We start from the raw sequence: 27,897 nt of genomic DNA on the forward strand, positions 1-27,897 counted from the left end.
AATTTCTCACAGAGTTATGGCCTTTGAACTTGGGAGATACAGAAATTTCGTTTCGTTTTAATTACATTTGGAAATGTGACAATAAAGATGGCGTTGCTAATGAAATGTGCGCAGGGTCCTCGTTTGATTCGGATTCACCAGCATGAAGGAATCGAGGTACGTGGTGCAAAAATAAACCTTTCTCTGTATCCGATATATTCCCTTTATGATTAAAAAGAGAAAATGAATTTCGTTGTCTTCATATTAAAATAGTGATGCATTTAATGTGTAAGCGAGTGAATCTGGGATGTTTCGGTTTCGGATCAAATGCCGGGTATGGTGAATTCCTCAAGGACGGTTCTGGCAGGTGTTTTTGTGTGAGTTTTCTTTTTAAAAACACCCAAAAATTCTGCAACTCAATTAATCATAATGTTTTTAATAATGAGTGTTGTAATTTTTTCTTTCCAAACCAGCGAACGTTTTTCTTAAAAATAAGTATTTAAAAATAGGATTGCAAAACAAACGGAACGTCATGAACTTGTTTTGACGACGCTTCTGTAGCTGTCTTTACACCACGATTCAGTATTACTCCTATACAATTATGTACATTTGTATTTTTAGGGTGCAGCCTACAGGTTTAATATATTAGAAGCAGGTGGTGACAGATTTATCAAAGTGGTATGTATATTACTTTCATTTCCTGATGTGAAAAGACTTCCCAAATGCCAACAGCACAACAAACATACACCTCTACCTACAGGGTATATATATATATACTGATGAATAAAATAAAGGGAGAACACGAGTAGTAACAGAAAGTATGGACAGTATCTGAGTAATCCAAACCCTCGTCCATATACCGGGTAGTGTCAGAAAGCTAGCCATGTGGTTGACATTCAAACTCATCACTGGTGTAGGAAGTGGGGTGGGGGGCATGTACCCCCCCCCCATTTTCAGATAATTTGCTTTATAATAGTTAAAAGTGTAAATATAAAAGTGCCCCCCCCAACACACATACACACTTTTTGGCACCTTCCACTGTGCCACTGCCCATACTAGTGTCATTCAATCTCCAATGGTGGGCCCATTGGGCTATTTCTCATTCCAGCCAGTGCACCACAACTGGTATATCAAAGGCCATGATATGTGCTATCCTGTATGTTGGATGGTGCATATAAAAGATCCCTTGCTGATAATCGAAAAGGGTAGCCCATGAAGTGACAACAGCAGGTTTCCTCTCTCAATATATGTGTGGTCATTAAAGGGACATACCCTAGTTTTTAAACATTGAGGCATATTTTTGACTATTAGAGACGTTTTTGATAACTGAAATCATACTTTACTTAGATTTTATTGTTTAGATTATTCATTTCCGTACATTCAAAGTGTTTTTGTCATCCTGGTGTTTTTAATATCACAAAATGCATTTGTCATATATTTAAAAAAAAACCCAGCACGTGCATCTGAGAAGTAACAGTTATGGAGTCGAGTTTTAGTCTTCTTTTTTTTAGGGTATTTCATCGTTTCAAAGTCATAGACTCATGTTTCACTCAATTGTATCTTTATCCAAATGTGTTACAGGTTTGTAGATTAACTAAACTTAGTGTTAATTTTCACGGGCTGAAACTAGAGTCTGTCCCTTTAACCATATGTCCGACACCATATAACCATAAATAAAAATGTGTTGAGTGCGTCATTAAATAAAACATTAACCTTCCTTCCTATCTCTCTTTCTATACATGTACACAAAATTTCTGTTTTATGTCATTAAAGGTAGGGTCAACTCAAACGAGCCTTATGTGTTGGAAAGATGCATACCCGGACCATCAACACATACTGACACTTCAGCAAATGAAAAACGCGTAATTTTAGAGTTAATAAAAAACCAAAACTGTATGTACAGTGTAAACAAAAGCAGTAATTTTCGACACAGCGCTTCTCTTTGATCAACCTGACTTGTAAAACAGCGTAAATGACGTAATAATATAATAAACTATTTAACTAAATATATTTCAAGTTGCATTAACGGAACAAAATGGGGTTATAGTATTTTCCTCTATTAAATAATCCAAAGGAAAAATGTACACTATTAGGCCTATTGATATGCTATGTTGGAGCAAAAAAGACAACCCACGATACCCAAGTGATAATTTTCTTTTCTTTGGGACTACGTAATTGGTCAGTTCTGTGGTTTTAGATGGAAAAGTCTACTTAATCAATAGTTTTACAGAACTATTTACAGTAATAAACCATGTCCATTACCATTTTAGGGGCAACAGGTAATATTCCACAATACCGGTATGTATTTTTGTGTCTAGACAGTGTCAATTAATTGGCTCGTCTGGTTCCAATCAAATACACACCTGCCAGTCAGGAATCACAGGTAGAAGAAGCAACTAACAGCATAAACCAATTAACTAAGAAAACACTCATGGTAGCATTTCAGTGTGTAGGTTAATGTTAATTATTTGAACTTGTTGTGTAGCCACTTTGACAATGGTATTTTATTTTGTATTGAAAAATAATATATATAGTGCTGGATATACTTATTGCTGGCTTACTGGGATGTGTATTATTACAGAACATTGCAATGTATGACTATTTATCATCCCGCAAAAACCAGGTAGTTCTAAGGCTCATTCCTGACGTTACGCGTTAAGTATTACGTAACCACCAGCTCGCCAGAGGGCGTACTCACTGAGATGGTACAAAATGGCTGCGCCCGTTATATATAATAGTCGTCACATTTAACCGTTTTATTAATTAACTATACGATTATACTTGTTGATATTAAGCAATAATGTGCACTATATATCGTTGAATATGCATACCAGGTCAAATGCCTTGATTGTCCCTTCCTTTAAAGGGATAGACCCTAGTTTCAACCCGTGAACATTAACACTAAGTTTAGTTCATCTACAAACCTGTAACACATCTGGATACAGTTACAATTGAGTAAAACATGAGTCTGTGACTTTGAAATGGTAAAATACCCTCTATAAATAGACTAAAACTTGTTTCCATAACTGTTACTTCTCAGACACACGTGAGAGAAATGCATTTTGTGATATTAAAAACACCAGAATTACCAAAAACACTTCGAATGTAGGGAAATTGATAATCTAAACAATAAAATCTAAGTAAAGTATGATTTAATTATCAAAAATGGCTATAATAGTAAAAAATATGCCCTAGTGTTTAAAAACAAGGGTATTTCCCTTTAACACATTTCTCTCCTGTTTCTTTTCAGATCAATTTCTGTTGGTCAGTCTCCTATTGGACCTCACCGGTGTTGCTCACCATTCTATACAGAAGGGGTAAGTTACTTTCTCACTTAAATCAGACAATTTTTACGTGATACTGAATTTTATTCAAAATTTTAATTATATATAGATCTGTGATATTTGCATTTTTACATAGTCCTTTACAGTGTGTTTTTATTTAACTGTTGAATTTTTATATTGATGATGCTCATCACACTGTTGTTTCATTTTACCATAGTTTGACACCCAATAGCCGATGTATTTTTCGTGCTGGGGTATCGTTAAACATTCATTCATTCACTTAAATCAGGGTTTCTGCAAGGGGTAAAATGGATATGGCACCATACCCAATTTTTTTTCTTCATATTTCTTCTTCTTTTTTTAAATTAACTTTTTGACAAAATTAATTACTCTTATTAATACTGTATCATTTTCTTAAACCTAACCCTAAACGTAACCCATTTTCTTTCTGGAGTAGGCCCCCCCCACCCCATACCCCCCTGTTGACTGGTTGTATGCAAGTCCATAGCACCATATCCAAGAAAAAAATTCTGGCAGAAACACATGACTTTCTCAATTAACACTTTTCAAACCACAGTTCTGTTCGGACTGAGCCTACATTTTAGCAAGCTGGTGAAAAAATTACAGGTGTGTTGCATGTATATGTATCGTATGTTTACAAAAAATATCATCTGCCATGGCAAAAGAGACGAGGCGTGGGACAAGGAGGTGGTCACCAAAAGAAGCTGAAAAGATAACAGTTGTCTTCAGTGGTGTACAGGCATCTGAATTAGTCGTTCAGGTTACCAGGACATTACCAGATTTCAAGAAAGTTGAAAATGGTACTTCGTTCTCCACCCCATTGGGCTATTTCTCGTTCCAGGCAGTGCTCCATAACTGGTGTAACAAAGGCCCTGGTATGTACTATCCTGTCTGTGTGTTGACAACAGTTGTTTTCCTCTCTCAATATCTGTGTGGTCCTCAACCATATGTCTGATGCCATATAACCCCTAAATAAAATGTGTTGAGTGCGTTGTTAAAAAATGTTTCCTTCCTTCTGTTGGAATTTGATCATCGATCATCGGTTATAATCAGTTTGCACCAACCGATCAACTTTCGATTATGCAATCGGTTAGAATTATATGAACATAAACAGGATCTGAATTGTAAGGACCATGCGCCTATTGTAGAGTTCACTGGAATAGACCATCAAAATCGCACATTGTTCATTTAATAACTACTTAATATAATCTTTCTATATGTACACACAAAAACAAACTCCAACCCCAACATATTTACATGAATTCCATCATCTAAACTGGAGGCACAATTTCAGTTAACATTTTCCCACATAATCGATTATATATTTTTATAACCGATATCACATCGTTTGAGACCAAACCAATCAATTTTTTTATTATTATAGTCGATCATTGGAACATCACTAGTTTACAGTAGTTAAAACCTTTAATTCCGTGGAAGGTTGGAAGGAAATGTTTTATTTAACGACACACTCAGCACATTTTATTTTACGGTTACATGGCGTCAGACATATGGTTACGGACCACACAGATATTGAGAGAGGAAACCCGCTGTTGCCACTTCATGGGCTACTCTTTTCGATAAGCAGCAAGGGATCTTTTATATATGCACCATCCCACAGACAGGATAACACATACCACAACCTTTGTTACACCAGTTATGGAGCACTGGCTGGAATGAGATAATTTCGTGGAATTCTTGTTTGATATGTTTATGTTTATCAAATGAGTACAGCTGTTCATCATATGGTTGTCGTTCTCTAGGTTATTTCAGTACAGAAGGCCTGATCAGCATTCTCAAGTTTATCATCGCTGTTGGAGTGGTCTACTTCGGTGCTTTCTGTGCCAGAGGTAATTATGATGTAACTTTCTTGAAAACATTTGGACATCAAGTTGATGTCCATTTTAGATGTCCTAATACCATTTTCTCTTTCTTATTTAATCCAGTTAATGGGGCTGTCTGTGTCGTAGGAGTGGTCTACTTCAACGTTTGCTGTCTCAGAGATATTTATGTACCTTTATTTAAAGTATTTGTACGTCCACTTGATGTCATTTGTGAATAAAACTTCTAATGGGTGTTTTTTTAATGGGGCTTCCCGTCTTCTTTATACCTTTCTAGTTTTTCTAACTCATTGTTGTTTCAGGTATTGGAAGATTCACGAACCAGGATTACATTAGTTTCATATCAGTCCTGACTGATGCACAGAAAGCATACACTTTTCCCAACAAGGTATTCGTAAAATCTGCTTTTAATATATGTCATGCCTTTGTCTGTGACAATGAAACTGGGCTCATGTGTATAAAACTAGACTTAAATCTGTAATGACCGGCCTCAGTTGTGTCGTGGCTAAGCTGTCGGACATAAGGCATAATGTTGGTAGGTACATGTACATGGTTCGCAGCCCAGTACCGGCTCCCTCCCAGAATGAGTTTTCAACGACTCGGTGGGTATGTTTAAGACCACTACACCCTCCCTTCTCTCTCACTAACTACTAACATCTAACCCACTGTCCTGGACAGATACTTAAGGTGTGTGCCTAGGACAACATGCTTGAACCTTAGTTGGATATAAGCACAAAAATAAGTTGAAATTAAATGAAGTGAAATTTAATGATGTCACATGCATGTAATTTGTGTGTGTTGCCATCTTAAAGTCTCACGATATCATAAAGCTGTAACCGGTTACTTTATTTATCCTGCAATCCAACAGGAATAGTTGAAAAATCATTATTTATTCCAGTTTTTGTACACAAATCGCGTATTATCAGCTTAGCAAGGCTTAAATGCAGTATGACGTTATACAAAACACATTACATCATTCTTTGTAAGACGCTAGCTAAATTCTGTGACATTCAAAAAAATGTTTGTAAAGTTTAACAGTGTTCGAGATTAAAAATATTTTGGCCAGTATCCCAGTTGGATTCTAACATTTCAAAATCTGATATCCCACCTGAGAATTTAGTATCCCACTTTTGGACATGGTTACCTAACATTCAAATATAGCAAGCAAGCCAATTGTAATTTTAATAAATAAAAAAAGGCTGTATTGGTTGAAACATTTTATAATGGCTACTTGCCTTTTTAGTGTTTTTATCGACTTTGGAATTATTAGGCCTAATTAACACTTAGATTGGAAGGAAACATCCCAACAAAAACAATAGCCACTTGGCGGTTCCCAGTCTGTTGCTACACCGCTATTGCTCCAGTGTAGCATTAGACTGGGTATGAGTTGGGGGAGATATTGTTGCAGTGTACGAGCTCAAAAATAGTGTTACTTAACTTCGACTTTCATTGTTTCAACAAAAAATAAACACTCAGGATTAAAAAACACAACATTATATGGTATCCCGGGGGGATACTGGGTTCTTGAAGTCTGATATCCAAAATTAAATTCTGGTATCCCCGGGATATCGGGATACCGTTAATCTCGAACACTGTTTAATTTATAAATAAATATATACAAGTTTTATATCTTTATCATCACACTAAACATTATTTGTATACAAAGTTCTGAAACGAATAATTTAAAGTAATAAAGAGTATGTTTATTGAAATCTAGTCTGACATTTATTGAATATACTCAAGTCGAGTTCAGCTTATGATACGTGACCTATATTTTTAGTAAGTTACCGAAAATACATTTTTTAATCTGATCATCATATCTTAAGAATGTGTATAGTGACTTCAGGATAAATTTGTTTAACATAATCAATTATGCACATATACCGAACGAACAAGCACATACACTGAACGAACAGTTCAAGGACATTTCTAGCTGATACTGTAATTTAACGTAACAGCACAAAATTATTTTATTGCCAGTCGCTATGAAGAATTTCTTTTGAGTACCGGTACTGGTTAAAGTGAAAGTGACGTTTAGAAAGTTTAACAGTTGACAGTGTAACCGATTGGCGGTGCGCTGAAATGTAAAGTTTTGTAAAGTTACAAATGTACCTGTATTATAAGAGACCTATGAACAGAACTACGGTTTGCGTGAAATATTGTGCTCTACTTCAACTATTTTTTACAAGTTTCGCTAGGTGCTTACTTTTCCTCCCTTTTCCTCCCTTTTCAGAGAGCTTTGATGAAGTATGACTTTGAATTTTGGGCGTGGCCTGCAGATTTCCGAATGGCAGATTTAAACACTGGGTAATTGAAGCTTGAATAGTTATATTTAACTGAAAACCCATCTTGCGCAACAAGTTATGAGTTGAATCAGAATGTTTGTGTGTAAAATCTTATTTTGCTTTTCATACTTTGAATAAGGGTGTATACTACCAAATCAAATCCCATAGACGACAGTAGTAACATATGTGGCTAAAACTCCTACCTGCAGCGTATCTATTGACATAAACACCACAGATATTAATACTACCACCCCTCACACTTAAAGTGAATCAGAAAAAATAGGGGGTCAAGCTATTAATTTCTGAGATAACAGGTAGTGTCTATGACTACCCTAGTTCTGCACAAAATTCGAGTATTTTTTTTTTACAGGTACCCCATACATGTTTTAAGCACAAGGCTACTTGACACAGTGGTACTAGATAAAATAAAATTGCATATATTTTTTACCAAGATGAAACTAATTTTTTACAACCAACACACTCACATTTTTCACCCATCACAGAACTTGTGGTGTTCACTTCTCTATCAAAAGTTGGGTGCACCTCGAACTTTGACCCGACCAGAAGTTATTTGGTTTAGTACTACCATAAATGTTTGTTTTTAAAGAATCATCCTGGAATTGTAAAATGATCTTTTACCCAAAATCTGGAATTCATGGATCGAATCATGGAATCCTGCTAAAAATGCGGTTTTGCTGACAGTATAAATGTTTTGAAAACAATTCTGTCTCTTCTGATTCGCTCTGAAATTGATAATTGTGACTCATGCCTAGAGTGGGTTTTAAATGTTATGTATGTCTTTTTTGGGGGGTCTTTTTTTTTTTGGACACATTTTCCTTTCATAATAAACTATTCTATTAGTAGTCTGTACGTATCATTCATGCTTCTCATGAGATATATGATTTTGAAAGTAAATCATTTAATGTACCTACTTCACGCATTTGTTTAAATACAGAGATTCAAAGAAAGTGAAGCAACAGGTTTCCAGGTCATCAAAGTACGAGACATCTTTGAAGACCCTGCCATGCAGTATTATCAGGTACATTTTGTTTATTAATATCCCAAGACTAGTAGCATAATTACGCAGGCACGGTGGAAGCAAGTAGACATTGGGGGGGGGGGGGGGGGGGGGGGGGGGGGGCTGACTGAAATAGAGAGTGCAAAGCAATGTTTCTAGGGTGCTTTGGGGCATGCTCCCCAATAAACTTTTGAAAACTAGATGTCCTGAAATGCAATTTCCTACATTCTGCAAGTAAAATTCATGTTTGCCTTAAGATTTACTACCAATAATATTTTTGATTCAGAATTATTTGGGTGGCTAGAGCCAGCCCCCTCCCCTCCCCTCCCCCCCCCCCCCCCCGCTCCACCGTGCCTAATGCGTATTGAAAAATAAATTGTATTTACTACATAAAACATTTCTGCAGAGTTTAAAGGTTTTTTGGGTGTGTTTTTTAACAACACCACTACATTGTTAATCCTTGGTTATTGGATGTCAAACATTTGGTAATTTTTACATATAATCTTAGAGAGGAAACCTACATTTTTCCATTAGTAGCATGGGATCTTTTATACGCACCATCCCACAGACAGGATAGCACATACATGTACCATGGCCTTTGATATACCAGTCATGGTACTCGGGCTGGAATGAGAAATAGCAGTCAGCCCACCGATGTGGATAGATCCTAGACCCGAGTGCATGCCAGATGAGTGCTTTACCACAGGGCTAAATCCCGCCCTTTCTGCAGAGATGAACGATTTTTGAATTTATCCATAATTCCGATTGATTTTTTTTCATGTGTACAGTGTTTTAGGGTTTTTCTCTTTTTGTCAGAAATTTCTGTATTTTCAGTCCAAAATTTATGATGTGGTGTAAGCTGATATCTTGCATACATTTTGAATGGGGATCGCCATTTCAGACCCTGACCCTAGGGCTAATCTCAGTACCTGATCACCAATATTACTATTTCCTACAATTTGTTTTGGTAACCCAGTTTCGTCCCTGTTTTTGAATATTACACCCAGAATTCCTCAATCAATTCTACTGATCATTCCTCAGCCACGTAACATTTATTTGACATGTTGGTGTCTTGGTTTATCCATACTCTGGTCGAAAACAGGGTCTGTGTTATCGAGGCCAACTTTTAAAATAAATGGTTAGCAACACAGCATTCATTACCTTCAAACCATTGTTTTGACATGTGTAGACTACTAGTTGTTATTTTAACATCAGTCTCTGTAGTTGTGGAAAATAGGACTAAGCTGCTTTGATGCTAAAATATTTATGTCATTACTGCACTATTTGGACCTATGGAAAACATCAGTGTGAGTGTCCCAAGAAGAATTATATATTTCTCCACAAATATAATACTTATCAGTCTATGATTTCAAAATCTTACTTGCTGTCCTGTCTTTTTAAAACGTAGACCAAATACATCTCACTTAAAATGTATATTTTAAAACGTAGACCAAATACATCTCACTTGAAATGTATATTTTAAAACGTAGACCAAATACATCTCACTTGAAATGTATATTTTAAAACGTAGACCAAATACATCTCACTTAAAATGTATATTTTAAAACGTAGACCAAATACATCTCACTTGAAATGTATATTTTAAAACGTAGACCAAATACATCTCACTTGAAATGTATATTTTAAAACGTAGACCAAATACATCTCACTTAAAATGTATATTTTAAAACGTAGACCAAATACATCTCACTTGAAATGTATATTTTAAAACGTAGACCAAATACATCTCACTTGAAATGTATATTTTAAAACGTAGACCAAATACATCTCACTTGAAATGTATATTTTAAAACGTAGACCAAATACATCTCACTTGAAATGTATATTTTAAAACGTAGACCAAATACATCTCACTTGAAATGTATATTTTAAAATGTAGACCAAATACATCTCACTTGAAATGTATATTGGTTGCAACCCCTGCAATTAAAAAAATGTCCATGGCCAAAAAAAAATATGCCATAAAAACAAATTGAATTTAGTCCACAGCAAAAACGTGCCGCAGACAATTAACAACTCTCAGCAATCTCCACGACATTGTCGATTGCCGTACGCAATTGCTGGGGTTGGGATACAATAAACTTGAATTTACCTTTAAATTTTGGATCAAATTCATGATGATATTAAAATAATAGTTTTTCTCTTTCCAGTTACATTTTTGCACACACGATTGGCCGGCGGATGGTATATCCAGGAGGGACGTCACTTATGAATGCTATTGTTGGTGAGTTTGACCAACATGAGATTTTCATAGGTTTTGAATTAGACTATTTACCCCTCAAAATGTGCGTGGCAATCAGCGGTGCTTCTGCAAAAAACTGTTGCAAAAGTGATTAGCAACATTATTTGTATCATTATCAGGGATGACTATTGCGGTCAGTTTTACTATTGCAATAGTATTGCGATAGTTAAAATACTATTGTGATAGTATTGTAATAGTGATAGTACTGTTGCAATAGTATTGTGAATTGTTAAGTTGCTTGATAACGGTAATATGAATAGATATTTTGCAAAACTATTAACCTCAGTCTTAAAATATGTATGTATGTATGTACTTGTATGTATATATTTGTTTGTATGAGTGCGTGCTTATGTACATGTTTGTATGTTGTCTGTGTTTGTACTTAGTTATTTGTAATAATGTCACTAAGTAGTGAAATCATGCGTTGGTCATAGACCATATTTCACTATGCATACTATCGAAACTATCGATAGTTGAGCCAACAATTGCGATAGTTATCGATAGTTGAATTAACTATTGATGCATTGCTATTGAAGCACTGAGTATTGAAATATATCGATAGTTTGATGTATTGTTACACCACTAATCATTATCAGGTATTTACTTTGTTATTATCAGTACTAAATTGCTGTTGCATGATTATTTGAATTTCAAAAGCCGAATATGTAATGTTTCAATAGTGACTTGAGAAAATTGCAGTGTTCGACAAATGTTTGCGAAAGTCGCTAGCTTGGGTATTGCCTTTTGTGTTATAGTGATAAGAGTTGATAATTTCCACTGGCCCACACTAAATATTCACTATCTTGTACCACGGTCTAAAGGATTTGACGAACCCTGGAAAAATTGTTCCACACTGGGGCATAATCTACAATCTACATGTAGGATACCAAATTAGTAACAGTGGATTTTTTAAAAACCAGATTCTAGGTTGGTAGGTACTGGGTTCACGTCCCACCTGGTGCAGTGGATAGTTTTTTTCTTTATAGTATAGAATCCAACCCCAGAGTGGGCGGGATGTAGCCCAGTGGTAAGGCATTCGCTTGATAAGCAGTCGGTCTGGGATCAATCCTCGTCGGTGGGCCCCATTGGGCTATTTCTCACTCCAGTCAGTGCACTACAACTGGTATATCAAAGGCTGTGGTATCTGTTATCCTGTCTGTGGGATGGTGCATATAAAAGATCCAGTGCTGCTAATCGAAAAGAGTAGCCCATGAAGTAGCGACAGAGGGTTTCCTCTCTCTATATCTGTGTGGTCCTTAACCATATGTCCAACGCCATATAACCGTAAATAAAATGTGTTGAGTGCGTTGTTAAATAAAACATTTCCTTCTTCCTTCCAACCCCAGAGCAGGCTACAAATTTAGCATGATTGTGTGCTTCTGCGAATACCAGATTACACTGTATGTATTGTCAACATAAGATTATAACATGGATATATCTGTATTACATCATGTTACGAATTTAATGCCTGTAGAATGAATACACACTAGGCTCATGGGTAGGTGTGAGGCCATATCAGTCCGTAATCTGGAAATGTTTTAGTTTTAGCAAGTTTTCAAATATGGATGGTATTTTCATTAAAGTTGTTTTTAAAATGGCATATTTTAATAAAAGTTTATTAGCTAAATACTAAATGTTGTCGCAACTTTGAAAACCAATTTGTGGTGCGCTAATTTGGCAATGAAAATGTATATATGCTCAACTGTTACTTCAAACGAGAACTATTGGACTGTCTCCGAGTTTCTGACCCCAATGTAGGATTATTATTTGGCATGCACTGAAGATTCTGTGTACTGGTACATTATTTGAGTGATACGGAGATAGCTCAGCTGACAAGTATGGAGCATGGTTCTGTCAAGTGGTCCCATTTTAAACAGGGAAAATACTATGGCTTAACCATTCATCTCATCATCCATACATTATTTGTGAGGTTGCCCACCTTCCCCTCAATGATTTGATTACCTTGTTTATAGCATTTTAAAAATAAACAACAATAAAATGCATGCATTTTGTTTGGGTTTTTTTTTAAATTACCTTTTGTCATAGGTTCTGTTTTGTTTATTTGCTGTTTGTTTGGCGATGCGTGTAGAAGGATATGCCAGTAAATGTTGGTGATGTTCACCATCGAGTACAGTTTGATATTGTGTTTTTTTGGGTTTTTCAGGTGATTCTCTGGGTCAAGCTCGAGCTAAACTGGTTGAAGAGGTTAGTATTAAAGAAAAGAATAATGTGTGCATAAACGTTTCGCATCTTTTGTGCCCAACCTCACCTTATTTCCACTGTAGATAAGCATAGCAGATACCAACAGTTTTTCACAAAATTTACATGTTGCGAGCATGCGCTAGGGTGTGCGTTTTCACAAAATGAACATCGCAATATTAATCCACTTTACAGTAATGATATGTCAGAATATGTTTAACTGGCAGCCTTTAGGTATTAAACATTCAAATAGTATCACCCAGTCTAGAGTATTATAAAAATTCCTCTTCTGCTATATGGGCCATAAATATATAAACTATTGCTGTCAATTGAAAGAATATTTAATTTTTAATTTTTTGTTATTTGTTGCAATAGTTACTGGTTTGTTGTTGCCATATTACCTACGGGAAAAACTTTTCATAATTGTTAAATTTGAGCCCTGAATTTCAAAATGATTGATTGATTAACCTGGACATGAATTAGTATTAGCTTGTTTCAAATCTACTAACACAGGTAAATCTTAGGTAATTGGAAGTCTGTTCACATGTCGTTTAACTAGGTAAACATAGTTAACCTATTTTTTCTGTTACATGACCTTATGTGGGTAACTGGGGAGTCACTAATCCTAACACATTCTACTATGGTCCTGTATTCCTGTGCCGATATTCCAAATGTAACTAAACTTGTTTTTAGATCTCACCATGAAAACAACTAAAGGAAGTGATTAAACTGCTCCCCTAACTTAAAGTATGGCTATCCATTAAAGATATTGCCGTATTGATACAATACAAATTCACATTTTTAGGGGAGCTAAAAACTACTTTTTTTGACTGACTGGAGAGTGATAGCTTCCCTTTAAAATGACAGACCCTAGTGTTTAAACACTAAGGCATGCTTTTCTCTATTGGAGCCGTTTATGATCACTGAAATCATATATTTCTTAGATTTTATTGTTTAGATTATTCATTTCTGTACATTCGAAAAGTTTCTTGTCATCCTGGTGTTTTTAATATCATAAAATGTATTTTCATATTGTTAAAAATGCACACGTGTCTGAGAATTAACGTTTATAGAGTCGAATTCGAGTCTATTTTTAAGGTATTTCATTGTTTCAACGTCATAGACTCTTGGTTCACTCTGTTGTAACTTTATCCAACTGAGTTACAGGTTTGTAGATTAACTAAACTTAGTTTCAATTTTTACAGGTTGAAACTATGTTCTGTGTCTGTAAATGATGAGTCAGTATTTTTCTATTTGACTGGTGTGCTGTGTCCAAAAATCATGCTTCGATCTAAGAACAGTTTGGAAGACATGAATCGAGTTTTAGTAATGATTAACCTAGCTAATTAACCCTCTAACCAACTGCAATACCCGAAATCTGAACAGGGTAGCAAAAATCAAAACATTGCTGCATTAAGATTTTATTTTTTATTCGCCTTTACAAAGTAAAAAGGTAACATATAGGTAGTTACTTTTCCGACGGCGACAATGTCAACTTTTGCATTAAAAGTTTCACATTTAGATCAGCTTTTCACAAACTGTAAGTCCTAGGTCGATGAAACTTGGTTTATTGTTGCATGTTCATTAGATGAATGTTCATTACTGTGCGCCGAAAACATTTATGGTAGGTGAGACTTTTTTTTTTTTTAAATTCTGTTTTATATTGTAGTTTGAGCAGTGTAAACAACTGAGTTTCAATCTTATCATAGATAATAGTGATGTACAGTCTTTGACTTGTTAGTCAACATACTGGATGTGATTTTCTTTTCTTTTTTTTCTTCAGAAAGATGGTTTACGTTCCAAAGTTGTGACAGAGGACAATAATGCCATTGACACAATGTTTCTGGATAGAAGAGGAAAGATTGATGACAATGGGAGCACTCTTGTAAGATATGCTTTTGAAATTTAGTTGCTATACTGATGGGAAAAAAAAAGAAAAAAAGGAAAAAAACATATGGCACTTTAGACCAAGTTTAATTCACTACAAGCATAGTATTTTCTGTGTTTCATCCAGAATTGTAATATGGGATTGAATGTCATTGGTGTCAAACAGTAACAGTCAACTTCTGACACAAAGAATTGAGAGTTTTGGTTGCAGTCACTATTTGCTGTGACTGTGTGATCCCTTATTGTTTTCCATCCATATATATGACCGGTCGTGGTTAGGCCATAGGTTTACAAGCTGATAGGTACTGGGTTCGGATCCCAGTCAAGGCATGGTCTGTGCTATCCTGCCTGTGGGAAGCACAAATAAAAGATGCCTTGCTGCCTGTCGTAAAAGAGTAGCCTATGTGGCGACAGCAGGTTTCCTCTAAAAAACGGTGTCAGAATGAACATATGTTTGACGTCCAATTGCCGATGATAAGATAAAAAATCAATGTGCTCTAGTGGTGTCGTTAAATAAAAGAAATTTTACTTTTTTACTTTGTTACCTAATCTATTGCGGTCAGAAAATGGTACCATTAGATAGTTGACTGTTATTCAGCAAATATGTTAATTATGGTAAATATTTATTCGGAAGTTTATTCCTTGCTGTATCCGGTGCAAACAATGTTTACCTTGCTTAGCTCCAGAAAAGAACATCGGAATTTATAGCTAAGAGTCTAGAAATAGTTGACAAACAAAATAAATAAATCATATATTGAACATTTTGATAGATTCATTATAGAAAAAGGCAGTACAATGTTTAATTTTGAACAATTTCACCAATTCATTATAGAAAAATGCAGAACATTTAATACAATACAGTGTGAACAGTTCTGATTTGTGAATTATTATTATTATTTATATATATATATATATATATTTATATTTCTATACTTGAATTACTTACGGGGTACTCCATCTTGTTTTTTGAGTTGATAAAATTTACTGCATTTTTTAGAAGTCGCCTAGAACAGGGAAGCTGAGTAGGTTGGACATTGATTACTAAATAACATTTTCTTAAAAAGGACCTTTTTCTATTATGTTTTTTCTGTATGTGTGTTTTGCGATGGTAAATGAGTTTTATATCTCTTTCAGGTGATATGTTGTGAAGGAAATGCTGGTTTCTATGAGATCGGTTGCTGTAGCACGCCAATGGATCTTGGCTATTCTGTGTTGGGATGGAATCATCCAGGTTTTGGGGGAAGCTCGGTAAGTAAATTACTCAGCATGGTATTTGCAGAATTCAAAAACAAAAAGAAAAAATAAGAAAGAAAAACCAATTTTGTTTTGGTTCTGTATGTGTAGGCTGGGAATGTTTAAAATCTTGTTCCTTGTCCTGTGTTTATAACCATATTATTAATTAATGAATCAATTTTTATTTTTAGTATTCTTTTTCTTTGACATATATTTAAACTTTTGTTTAATTTATACTATTTCTAATTGTTGTGGATCTACATGTATGGAATGTGTGCTGTATACCCTCACTTATTGTCGGTCACTTTGATTTGCATATATCTGTTATGTATCACATTCTGGGGGTTTTCGTGAGGGATGCATCTCAGTGATAGTGTTTGAATGAGGTGCAGTGGATTTTGTAAGATCAATTGCCCTCAGTGGATTCGGGCATTCCTAGCCAGTACACCACAACTAGTACATTAAAAACTGGCATCTACTGTTCTGCTGGTGAAAAACTGTACATAAAAGATCCCTTGCTGGGGTTTTTTTTTACAGTAAAAACAGTGTTCTCGCTGCTCCATTTAAGCGGGGCGCCCCAGCCCGCTATTCCATTTTGCCGCCCTCCTTTCACGTTCCCCGCCCTCCTTTATTTTTGAGCACCCTCTTTATTTTCCAGCACCTATCTCCGCTATTTCCAAATGCACTTTTTTCCACACAAAAAACAACAATCAGTCTGCACACTGGACATCAAAGGAAACAAGCCGCGTTGTGTACAAAAAAGCAATTGACGAAACATTTACGACAGTTACCGTAACGTAATTTAACAGTATTTTTAACAGCCTCTATTTTGTCCAATATCTGTATCCATTTGTATGTTTGATAGACACAATGAAAGTTATATTTTTTGTAAGCAATGAAAACATTTTATATTTTTACGGATTCGGCAATCTCCGATTGAAAAAACCCCTCTTATTTGGCGCCAAATTTGTCACGTGATCAGAACGGTCATTCTGTCTTTTGTTTCCACTAACTATCGTTTGATATTTTGTCCTCAGGTGCAGATATAATTGGTTGAAACTGATGATTTTTACTTTCTGTTATTCTGTTTATTCAGCAGTTCTTTATAAAATATTGTAAACTTTTCATTTTGAGGGGATATGAACGCTTATAAAAACAACGGAAGTGGTAGTGTTTATCATTAAAATCATTTATCTTGAGTGCCAAATAATATATACACCGCCTTTACAAAAACTAAACTACTTTTTATCAGCTGGCGATATTTTATCACAGCGATCGATTCATTCAATGAAGATGGAAATAACAAAAATGTATCTGACATTAGGAGATCACTTTACAAACATCTTTATTGTTTTTCGTATATCTTGAAATCTTTATTAAAAATAATAATATTAAAACTTTGATCGGTCCAGCAAAACCGGAACTGCCCGTGAATGTAAGAACGATATCATCTTCGGTTCAATTAAAAGACGAGTTTTTTTTTTATAAACTCCTTTGCACTTTTTGGCAAAATAAGGAGTAGGCAAAATAAGGAGTATGTCTTTTCTCAAAGTCTACCAACACACAACAATATGATAACCAAACTACTCCCCCCCCCCCCCCCCCCCCCCCCCCCCCACCACCTTTTTTTTTTTGCTCTTCGTTTATTGGTTATTTTTTGAAGGGTGTGGTGCCGACCGGCCGCCCTCCTTTAATTTTCAAGCAGCGAGAACACTGAAAAATACATGTAGCCTTTGTAACGGCATTAGATTTCCTATCTTGAACAAGAGTTGAAATAACCATATGTTAGGCACCAAATAACCATAACCATATGTTGACAGGTGTCATTAAATAAATATTCCTTTATTTCAACATTAAAGTTTCGCATATTCATTTAAATCAGTTTCTCACAAATCTTAAGTCGTAGGTCAATGAAATTTGGTTTATACATGTAGCTGCTATGGTGTAGTCAGCGAGAAATATAATTCTGAATTATTGTTGTTTTTGTGAGTTCTGTTTGATCATTCAGTTTAATGTATCTTTGTAGGGCGAGGCCTTCCCCGACCAGGAACAGAATGCGGTCGATGCAGTGATGCAGTACGCCATAAACAGACTGGGATTCCAGCCAGAGAACATTGTCCTGTTTGCATGGTCTATAGGAGGCTACACTGCCTCGTGGGCTGCCATGAACTACCCTGACATAAAGTACATGGTCAGTAAAAGTATTTTCTTGTACACATTTCATTGGGGTTTTTTTTAATGAGTTAAATTTCAAGGAAACAAGTTACTAGTTAACCTATCCAGTATGCAATCTATATACAGAACTTCATGTACGTTGTTTTTGCATCCTATTTATTGCACAAGTTTATTTTGTGCAAGAATATATACTATGAGACTGCATAGTGGTCGTGTGTTCTTTCTCAAAATAAACGAGTGCAATAAAAAGGAAGCATAAACAACCTACCGTATGTGAAGTTCTGTATTTATTACATACCTTCTTTTATATTTTACCAAAATGTTTTTTAATTTAACGTCATAACAACACTTCGTTAAATCTATGATCAAAACTCCTTTCATGGATTTACTTAACGCTAAGAATCATACTCTGCAGTAGCCTTGTGTAATGTTTCAAATACGACGTGACGTCATATGTAAATGATATCTGACATCAGTAAATAAAGGGCGCTAAATGCAGTAAAAAGAAAAAGGGAATTCCCCTTTTAAAAGTTCCAGCCCATATTGCACATATGTGTGATACAAAATAAATTTATCACACGGTTTCAAAATGTCTTTATTACTATAGTAAGTTTGAATAGGTGTGTAATAAAGTGCAAGTTTTATGTTCTTGGTTTAAACAATATTTATTACTGCCTCATTTGTGGATTTGGGATTGGCCAACAAGCATATGCTTATAGTAAGGCCTGTCCTTAAATGTTGACAATTACAAATGTTTCATATACGGCGAATATGACAAAATAATAAATTGAGATTTACAAACAAAAACAAATGGAGAGAGAGAGTTTCACTCTTCATCCTAAAATTGCCAGTTTTTATCATCACGTGATACGAATTTGACCAATCCAAGGGTTTATAATAAAGGGATTTTTAGAAATTGGAATTATATATATATAATATATAGTTTGGTAGGTACTATACATACATTTCACATGACAGTATCATGTAACTTTAATGTTATTTCAAGATGAACATTTTATCTTTCAAAGATTTGAATATGTTGGGGAGGTTTTTTTTAAAATATAAATACATCTGTTGAACTAAAATTTAGTGTTTTTTTGCATTTTCTATTGATTTCATACAGGGTTTTGTTTAAGTCAGTATTTTACTATATTTAAGAGAAAAACCTTATACAGTGGATTTATATTTTTTTTATATTGCAGATATTAGATGCTACATTTGATGATATCATTCCACTTGCTATTTCAAAGATGCCTAATGCATTGAGTAAGTCCATTATTTTGACTAGAATTACATGTTATTTTTTACGATCAATGCATACAGCCAAGGTATTTGCCCTACTAAACATTTTGAAAAGGGGAGCATGTTAACAATCTTACAGTTGTAATAAAATAAAAATGTAATAACAAGATGCATAAGATTAAATCAATAAATTAATTAATGACAGTCTATTTGACATGGTGGATAGATTAATAAATCATTTATGTGTGTGTATCATAAATCAGAAATATTTCTGCTCTTGGTAAGTTTATTTATTTATTTATTTATTTATTTAATTTCAGAAGGTATTGTAGTCTTGACATTGAGAACATACCTGAATTTAAATATAGCAGAACATGTAACCAGGTGAGTGTCATGTATTATAGAGTAATATATAGATAGGTTTTTGTTACCATCTGAAAAATCTATAGACGACCAGAAACAAGCACAAGTTACTAACTTTTGCTCGCATATTTTCTCCTTTTTATATGTGTTTTTTTATTATTTTGTTTTCCCACACATTTTATGGCAGTTGTTGACAAAACCAATGCAATATTAACAGTACCGATAAATCAGGCTTACTTTCATGCATTAGTGACATACAGTATTTATTCCCAGTCTTTTTGCCAGAAAATTATTTGAGGGTACGTAATGAAAGTTCATAAGTGCCGCTACTAGGACGTTATGGGTTTGAAATCTTTTAAAATTAGACGTTGGAGTTTATGTATTTATATAAGACTATAATCTATCTAAAAATTAAAAAAATATATCCATTTATTTCCAAGATTTTAGGTGTACATAATTTTACCCTTCGTATCCTTATTGCTGTTCAGAATCACTGTGTCTTACCGACAAGAGTTTGTGTTGAAAAGGAAATATGATTCACATACCAATATTTTACAGTTTTTGTTATTAGTAAAACAGATGTATTTATTATCTACTGTGTTTAGCTGTCACATTTGGCTGTTAATTCCTCAAAATAATTTTTGTGAAGCTGAGATATTCACCCAAATATCAGCTAAGAATTTCCACCGAATATTGAACAAAGAAGTTGTTGTTGTGATACTTCCACCGCCACTTGGAATGCATCAAATGGCAGAAAGTAAAGTCATTGCATCTTGTATTCAACGTGTTAACTTTAGTCACCTGCTGTATTCATTTCATATAACCGAACTATCACTATCCTGGATCAATGACAGTATGATAGAAAATCTGGTTACACCCAATTTGTTTTTTGTATGTGGCCTTTATGGAAAGAAAGAAATGTTTTATTTAACGACACACTCAACACATTTTATTTACGGTTATATGGCATCAGACATATGGTTACGGAAACCCGCTGTCGCCACTACATGGGCTACTCTTTCCGATTAGCAGCAAGGGATCTTTTATTTGCACTTCCCACAGGCAGGTAGCACACACCATGGCCTTTGTTGAACCAGTTATGGATCACTGGTCGGTGCAGGTGGTTTTACACCTACCCACTGAGCCTTGCGGAGCAGTCACTCGGGGTTTGGAGTCAGGATCTGGATTAAAAATCCCATGCCTCGACTGGGATCCAAACCCAATACCTACCAGCCTGTAGACTGATGGCCTAACCATGACGCCACCGAGGCCGGTGTGGCCTTTATGGAGTTTTATAACAGTTAAGAAAAGGCTGTTGCTCTGACTGCAAACCATGTGAATGAATTTAAAAAAAAAATTGTTGCCCTTTTGAAATGAAACTTTTGAAAAATTTGTTGCCCTTTTGAAAATAATTGTGCAACATATTTGTTATTTTAATCAGAATTCATAGGTTACACTGTATTTAAATGACACTAATTATATTTTGTTTAAAATATTTCAAATTCATCAAGAAACTGTTTTACCCTGCAGGTATGATGGTCCTTTGTTGTTGATACGACGATCCAAGGATGAAATTATTACCACAGAGTAAGAATTTAGTTTTTAACAGCTTGGTGTCCGGTTTATATAAAGAGGTGTTTTGAGAATGTTTTTTGTATAGTTGGCTGTGTTCTTTGTATTTATTACCTTATACATTTTTCTTTTCACAGGTAACTGTTTTATTTATTATATTATGAATTTTGCATTTAACAGATAGCAATGCATTCTTAATAATGAATATATTAAAGCATTTATATGAAACATGATAGTCTGGATTTTGTTTTAAATTTCACAGTGGCATTATACAGAAATAGAAGTCCCTAGATTTTTTTAGATTTTCTTTTTTAAGGAATTCTTAATTTTATCCCACCTTAGAAACTCACAGTAAACTCCTACTTTTTAAGACAATGCAGTGTATTTATTCAGTGTCATTTTCATAGCATAGTATATTACCTTTTTGTTTAATATTTTAGATCTGCACCAGGTGTTCCTCCTGCGGTGCATAGCAACAGAGGGAATTTCCTTTTGAAGAAAGTTCTTCAACACAGGTAAGATTAATTACTGATGGAGAAATTCTAATTAGTCCTCTACCAGTCCAACCGGAGGTGACTGTAGGTTTTGTCTCCGTTCTTCTGTTTGTCTGTCCGAACCATTTGTCCCGCACGATTTTATATATAGCTTTATCATGTATTGTTACAGATCAGGTTTGACTTTCCTGGTGATTTACCCATTTTGACAGAGATATGAAAATGTGTTGGACCCAGAATGCTTGTTTTTATACAAAGTGGTGGGGCAGGATGTAGCCAATGGTAAAGCACATAGTCAGTCTGGGATCGATCCCCGTCGGTGGGCCCATTGGGTTATTTCTCGTTCCAGCCAGTGCACCACGACTGGTATATCAAAGGCCGTGATATGTACTACCCTGTCTGTGGGATGGTGCATGTAAAAGATCCTTTGCTGCTAATCGAAAAGAGTAGCCCATGAAGTGGCGACAGTGGGTTTCCTCTCTCAACATCTGTGTGGTCCTTAACCATATGTCTGACGCCGTACAACCGTAAATAAAATGTGTTGAGTGCGTCGTTAAATAAACCATTTCCTTCCTTAAATTGATACTTTTTAAAGAGTCGCTCAACATACCTGAAAATCGGCTAAAACAAGATTTGTTCCATGTTGGACCCTGAATTAGCCTTATTTTAATCATGAAACAGAAAAAATCAAAATACTGTGGGAAAATGTCATAAAGAAATACTCAGGAAAAATGGGTACATAGGGCAGCATAAATATTGCAAAAATCGTAAATTATAATTGTTTATTTTTTTTTTAGATATCCTCACATTGCGGATTCATCAACAATGTCAGTTTTGGAGCAGTGGCTGGAACGAGAACCTCCACAACAAAGTAAGTTGATAGTCAGACGTTTTTCGTTATATACCCAGTGATCATTGTTGTGTAAATTATTTCTTTATTCGTGGAATCAGTTTAATCAAAGGTAAGACATTTAATTGTGCATGATTCTTGTTTTCAGGAAAACTACTTGACCAGTACAATGTGGATGCTGATTTCTGCTTAGCAGCTTTGAAGTCATATAGTGAACAAGATTCGCCGAGGTTTCCAATGTTAATAGGTAAGATGTGTTGTACCTAACGTCATGGTTGACCCGTTTGTTTCGCACTTTTGATCAGTTTATTTGTCATAAATGTTTATAAAATCATGTTTGCTATTTGTTATTCTTGTTATTGTTGTTATCATCATCATTATTAGTATCTGTTTTTTATTATCTTTTTCATCATCATCATTAGTGGTATTATAATTTATCATTTATCATTGTTAGTCCCCATCTAATCCAACCAGAGGAGACTATAGGGTTCATTACTGTTTTTGTGTTGGTCTGTCGGTCTGTCGGTCTGTCCCACATATACTTATCATTGTGATTTACCCATTTTTGACAGAGTTAATGGCCCTTGAACTTAGAAGACCTGAAAATGTGTGGGGCCTGGTAGGGGACACGTAATTCTTTAGCAGAACTCTCAGAATGCTTGGTTTGATTGTGACAATTTTTGTTGTTTTTGTTGTTGTTGTTGTTATTCTGATTATCATCATGATTATTATTTCAGGAGATGACTGGAGTCAGGTTGAAAAGAACAAAATGATTTTGTATTTGGTGAGTTGTTTGTTGGTAAAATGTTCATGTAAGCAGGTTTTCTCTTTAGAGACTACCGGCCTCGGTGGCGTCGTGGTTAGGCCATCGATCTACAGGCTGGTAGGTACTGGGTTCGGATCCAGATACCGACTCCAAACACTGACTGAGTGCTCCGCAAGGCTCAATGGGTAGGTGTAAACCACTTGCACCGACCAGTGATCCATAACTGGTTCAACAAAGGCCATGGTTTGTGCTATCCTGACTGTGGGAAGCGCAAATAAAAGATCCCTTGCTGCTAATCGGAAAGAGTAGCCCATGTAGTGGCGACAGCGGGCTTCCTCTCAAAATTTGTGTAGTCCTTAACCATATGTCTGACGCCATATAACCGTAAATAAAATGTGTTGAGTGCATCGTTAAATAAAACATTTCTTTCTTTCTTTCTTTAGAGACTATATGTTAAAATTATCAAATGTTTGACATCCAATAGTCGACTATTAAAAACAAGTCGAGGGATTATTACTAATACACTGCACCACACTTCAACCAGGAATCGAAATGTAGCCCAGTGACAACACTCGCACCATAAGTGCAAGAGTTCTGGGATCAGTCCCCGTCAGTGGACCTATTTGGCTCTTTGCCATTCCAGCCAATGCACAATGACTGGTATATCAAAGGTCATGGTATGTGCTATCCTGTCTGTGGGATGGTGCATATAAAAGATCCCTTACTACAATGGAAAAATGTAGCAGGTTTTCTCTCTGAGACTATATGTTAAAATTATCAAATGTTTGACATCCAATAGCAGATAATTTAAAACATCAGTGTGCTCTAGAGGTATCATTAAACAAAACAAACTTTTAACTTTAGATGTCGGTTGTGTTTTTGTTTTATTTTTAATTCTTTGTGCTTGTATAGTGTTTAAAACAGAACCAAACTCCACTGAAAACACACCAGTTAGATTAGTAGTTGCAAACAGGATATGAGAAGAAAAAAATAAAACATTCAACTGACTATGTAACTGGATGTATTCTGGTACGCAATAAATTACCAACAAATTGTATACACGGTTTAGGGTTGTGTGTTTTATAGCAACCTCACACATGCAGTAACAATCATAACTGAAAATTGGGTTGTGTGTTTTATACCAATCTCACACATGTAATAACGATAACAACTGAAAATTGGGTTATGTGTTTTATAGCAACCTCACACATGCAGTAACAATCATAACTGAAAATTGGGTTGTGTGTTTTATAGCAACCTCACACATGCAATAACGATAACAACTGAAATTGGGTTGTGTGTTTTATAGCAATCTCACACATGCAGTAACGATAACAACTGAAAATTGGGTTGTGTGTTTTATAGCAACCTCACACATGCAGTAACGATAACAACTGAAAATTGGGTTGTGTGTTTTATAGCAATCTCACACATGCAGTAAAGAGAACATCTGAAAATTGGGTTGTGTGTTTTATAGCAACCTCACACATGCAGTAACAATCATAACTGAAAATTGGGTTGTGTGTTTTATAGCAATCTCACACATGTAATAACGATAACAACTGAAAATTGGGTTGTGTGTTTTATAGCAACCTCACACATGCAGTAACAATCATAACTGAAAATTGGGTTGTGTGTTTTATAGCAATCTCACACATGTAATAACGATAACAACTGAAAATTGGGTTGTGTGTTTTATAGCAATCTCACACATGCAATAACAATAACAACTGAAAATTGGGTTGTGTGTTTTATAGTAATCTCACACATGCAGTAAAGATAACAACTGAAATTGGGTTGTGTGTTTTATAGCAATCTCACACATGCAATAACGATAACAAAACTGAAAATTGGGTTGTGTGTTTTATAGCAATCTCGCACGTGCAGTAAAGACAACAACTGAAAATTGGGTTGTGTGTTCTATAGCAACCTCACACATGCAGTAACGATAACAACTGAAAATTGGGTTCTGTGTTCTATAGCAACCTCACACAAGCAGTAAAGATAACAACTGAAAATTGGATTGTGTGTTCTATACCAACCTCACACAAGCAGTAACGATAACAACTGAAAATTGGGTTGTGTGTTCTGTAGCAACTGTAGCAACCTCACACAAGCAGTAACAATCATAACTGATAATTGGATTATGTGTTTTCAATGGCGTTTACATACAATGCATCAAGTAATTATCATACTGATACATTGGTCACATTTTTTTGCATTAATAACTTGTGTAGCCAGTGTTAAAACGCTTGTCTGATACATGGTTGATCTTGGATCAATACCTGTCAGTGGGTCTATTGGGATATTTCTTGATCCAACCAGTGCACTACCACAATTGGTATATCAAATGCCGTGGTATGTGCTGTTCTGTCTGTGGGATGGTGCATGTAAAAGATCCCTTGCTACTAATGGAAAAATGTAGCAGGTTTCCTCTAAGACTATGTCAAAATTACCAAATGTTTTCAAGACATTCCAATAGCCAGTGATTAAAGGCACATTCCTGAGTTTTCTGCATTGTAAGATGTTTCCGACTAATAAAATATTTCTACGATTAAACTTACATATCAAATATATTTTCTTGTTTAGAATATCAATGTCTGTATATTCAATGTGTTTCTGGTCATCTTAATATTTGTAAGATGCCCAAACTGGATTTTGTCTTCAAATAATTTCGTACGTACGAAAAAATATATTTTAGGAAATAAAATGAAAATTAAACTAGTATAAATATTAGAACATTTAGAAACATGTTTAATATACAGCCACTAATATTCTAAACAAGAAAATATATTTAATATGTAAGTTTAATTGTAGAAATATTTTATTAGTCGATAACATCTTAAAACACTGCAACAAACTCAGGAATGTCCCTTTAATATATCAATGTGCTCTAGTGGTGTCATTAAACAAAACAAACTTTTTAACTTTACTAACTTCCTTACATTAAATTTATGATTTACGGTGGTGTTTTTTTGTATTTTTCTTACAGGCCTCGCGCTACATGGAAGACTTTGATTCCACACACTGCACCCCGCTTCCTCCGCAGTTCTTTAAGAAACCTTGGAATCTGACAATGGATGGATCCCAGTGAATGAACCAGCATGTACATTGTGATACTCGACGTCGGGCGTGGCGCGTGACATTTCCACTAACAGTTTTATGTGTGGCTTCAGAGTCTGAACATAATAATCTTTGTGTTGTGTAACCGTTATTGTTCATATCAAAATCATGAGAACTGTAATATCAGTTTGTTTTATATTTGTAATTTGAGTTACAGATAAAAACTTGTGTTTATTGAAAAAGAAGAATTTGTGGTATGCATTTGCTACAGCTTTTAGAGCCCAATGGCAATTACAAATTATTGAAATTAAGAAAACAAAACAGACAAAAATGTCAAAAATAATATACTCAAAAATCTATAGCACAGGACTGGGAATTCTCCTCAGATCAGTTGTTTTCCTCTAATGGAACATTGTGTTTCCTCGCATTTTAATCGTCCTTTCCTCCAAAATGTGTCAGATGGCACAGATTTTAATCTAGGATTTCAAGAATTTCCGGGATCCCTCTAGATTTCCTCTTTTACAGTTCACCAATTCCCACCCACCCAACCCCCCCACCTGATAGTACTACTACTACTGAAAACTAAATTTTTCAATACAATAACTTAGGTTAAATAATGAACATTAATCAAACCACTTTACCATCCACACAACTATTTTCTCTTCAGGTTTCAAATTCTTTATACATGTATGTGTAAAATGAAATAGTTTAGTTTTCACATTGAAAGTATGAAACTCGTATTTTCAGTGCTTTGAAACCTTTTCACAAGTCCACTGCTCCACTGTGCCTAGTGTAGGAATGTAAAGTTTCATTGATAAATATCCAAATCAGGTGACCACCACATGATGTCATAAGCTAAATGATGTCATAAGCTAAATGATGTCATTTCAGTAAACAGTGTCATCAAAGGTCTGTGCATTCCCATGTCTTATTTATTAAATTTGGAAGTAAATCTGTTCAATTTTTGTTTATTGATATGTGATGTATTAAACTGAATATTACCGGTATACGCATTCCTGAAAGAAACCATTGATATTACTTCTGTGTTTTTGGTCATACATCACTCGCTTTTACTTGTGATGTACAGTTGAAAACACACTTGTAATATGAATGGTCCCATATCGGAACTCTGTTAATATTCTCTATATATAAAGATATTTATTTTCAACGTGGGATCTCAAAATAAAAGACTTATATGAATGAAATAATTTCGGTTTGAGATGGTTTTTGTGTTATTACTATGTAATATTGATAGTATTTTATTTTACCTTGTTTTTTGCTTGTTGTAATTGTCAAATCTTTGTAAACAAAGGTTACTGTTCTATACTTACACTGATCAGAGATTACAGTAGCGATATTTAA

The 27,897-nt window shown here is 35.0% G+C and overlaps 1 protein-coding gene across 1 annotated transcript; it reads left to right on the forward strand.

Annotated features, from left to right (window-relative positions):
• Window positions 1-82: 82 nt before the first annotated feature.
• LOC121383940 (phosphatidylserine lipase ABHD16A-like) lies at window positions 83-27,897 on the forward strand. Its single transcript, XM_041514047.1, has 20 exons — window positions 83-156; window positions 601-657; window positions 3,230-3,296; window positions 5,048-5,134; window positions 5,428-5,513; window positions 7,359-7,432; window positions 8,366-8,449; window positions 10,600-10,673; window positions 12,856-12,896; window positions 14,674-14,775; window positions 15,912-16,025; window positions 18,037-18,201; window positions 19,388-19,451; window positions 19,748-19,811; window positions 21,321-21,377; window positions 21,803-21,877; window positions 22,654-22,727; window positions 22,855-22,953; window positions 23,444-23,490; window positions 26,465-27,897. Exons 1-20 carry the CDS (start codon window positions 88-90, stop codon window positions 26,564-26,566), a joined length of 1,602 nt encoding a protein of 533 aa, XP_041369981.1. The 5' UTR covers window positions 83-87; the 3' UTR covers window positions 26,567-27,897.

The sequence above is a fragment of the Gigantopelta aegis genome, chromosome 10 (assembly GCF_016097555.1).
Source record: "Gigantopelta aegis isolate Gae_Host chromosome 10, Gae_host_genome, whole genome shotgun sequence".
NCBI lineage: Eukaryota > Metazoa > Mollusca > Gastropoda > Neomphalida > Peltospiridae > Gigantopelta > Gigantopelta aegis.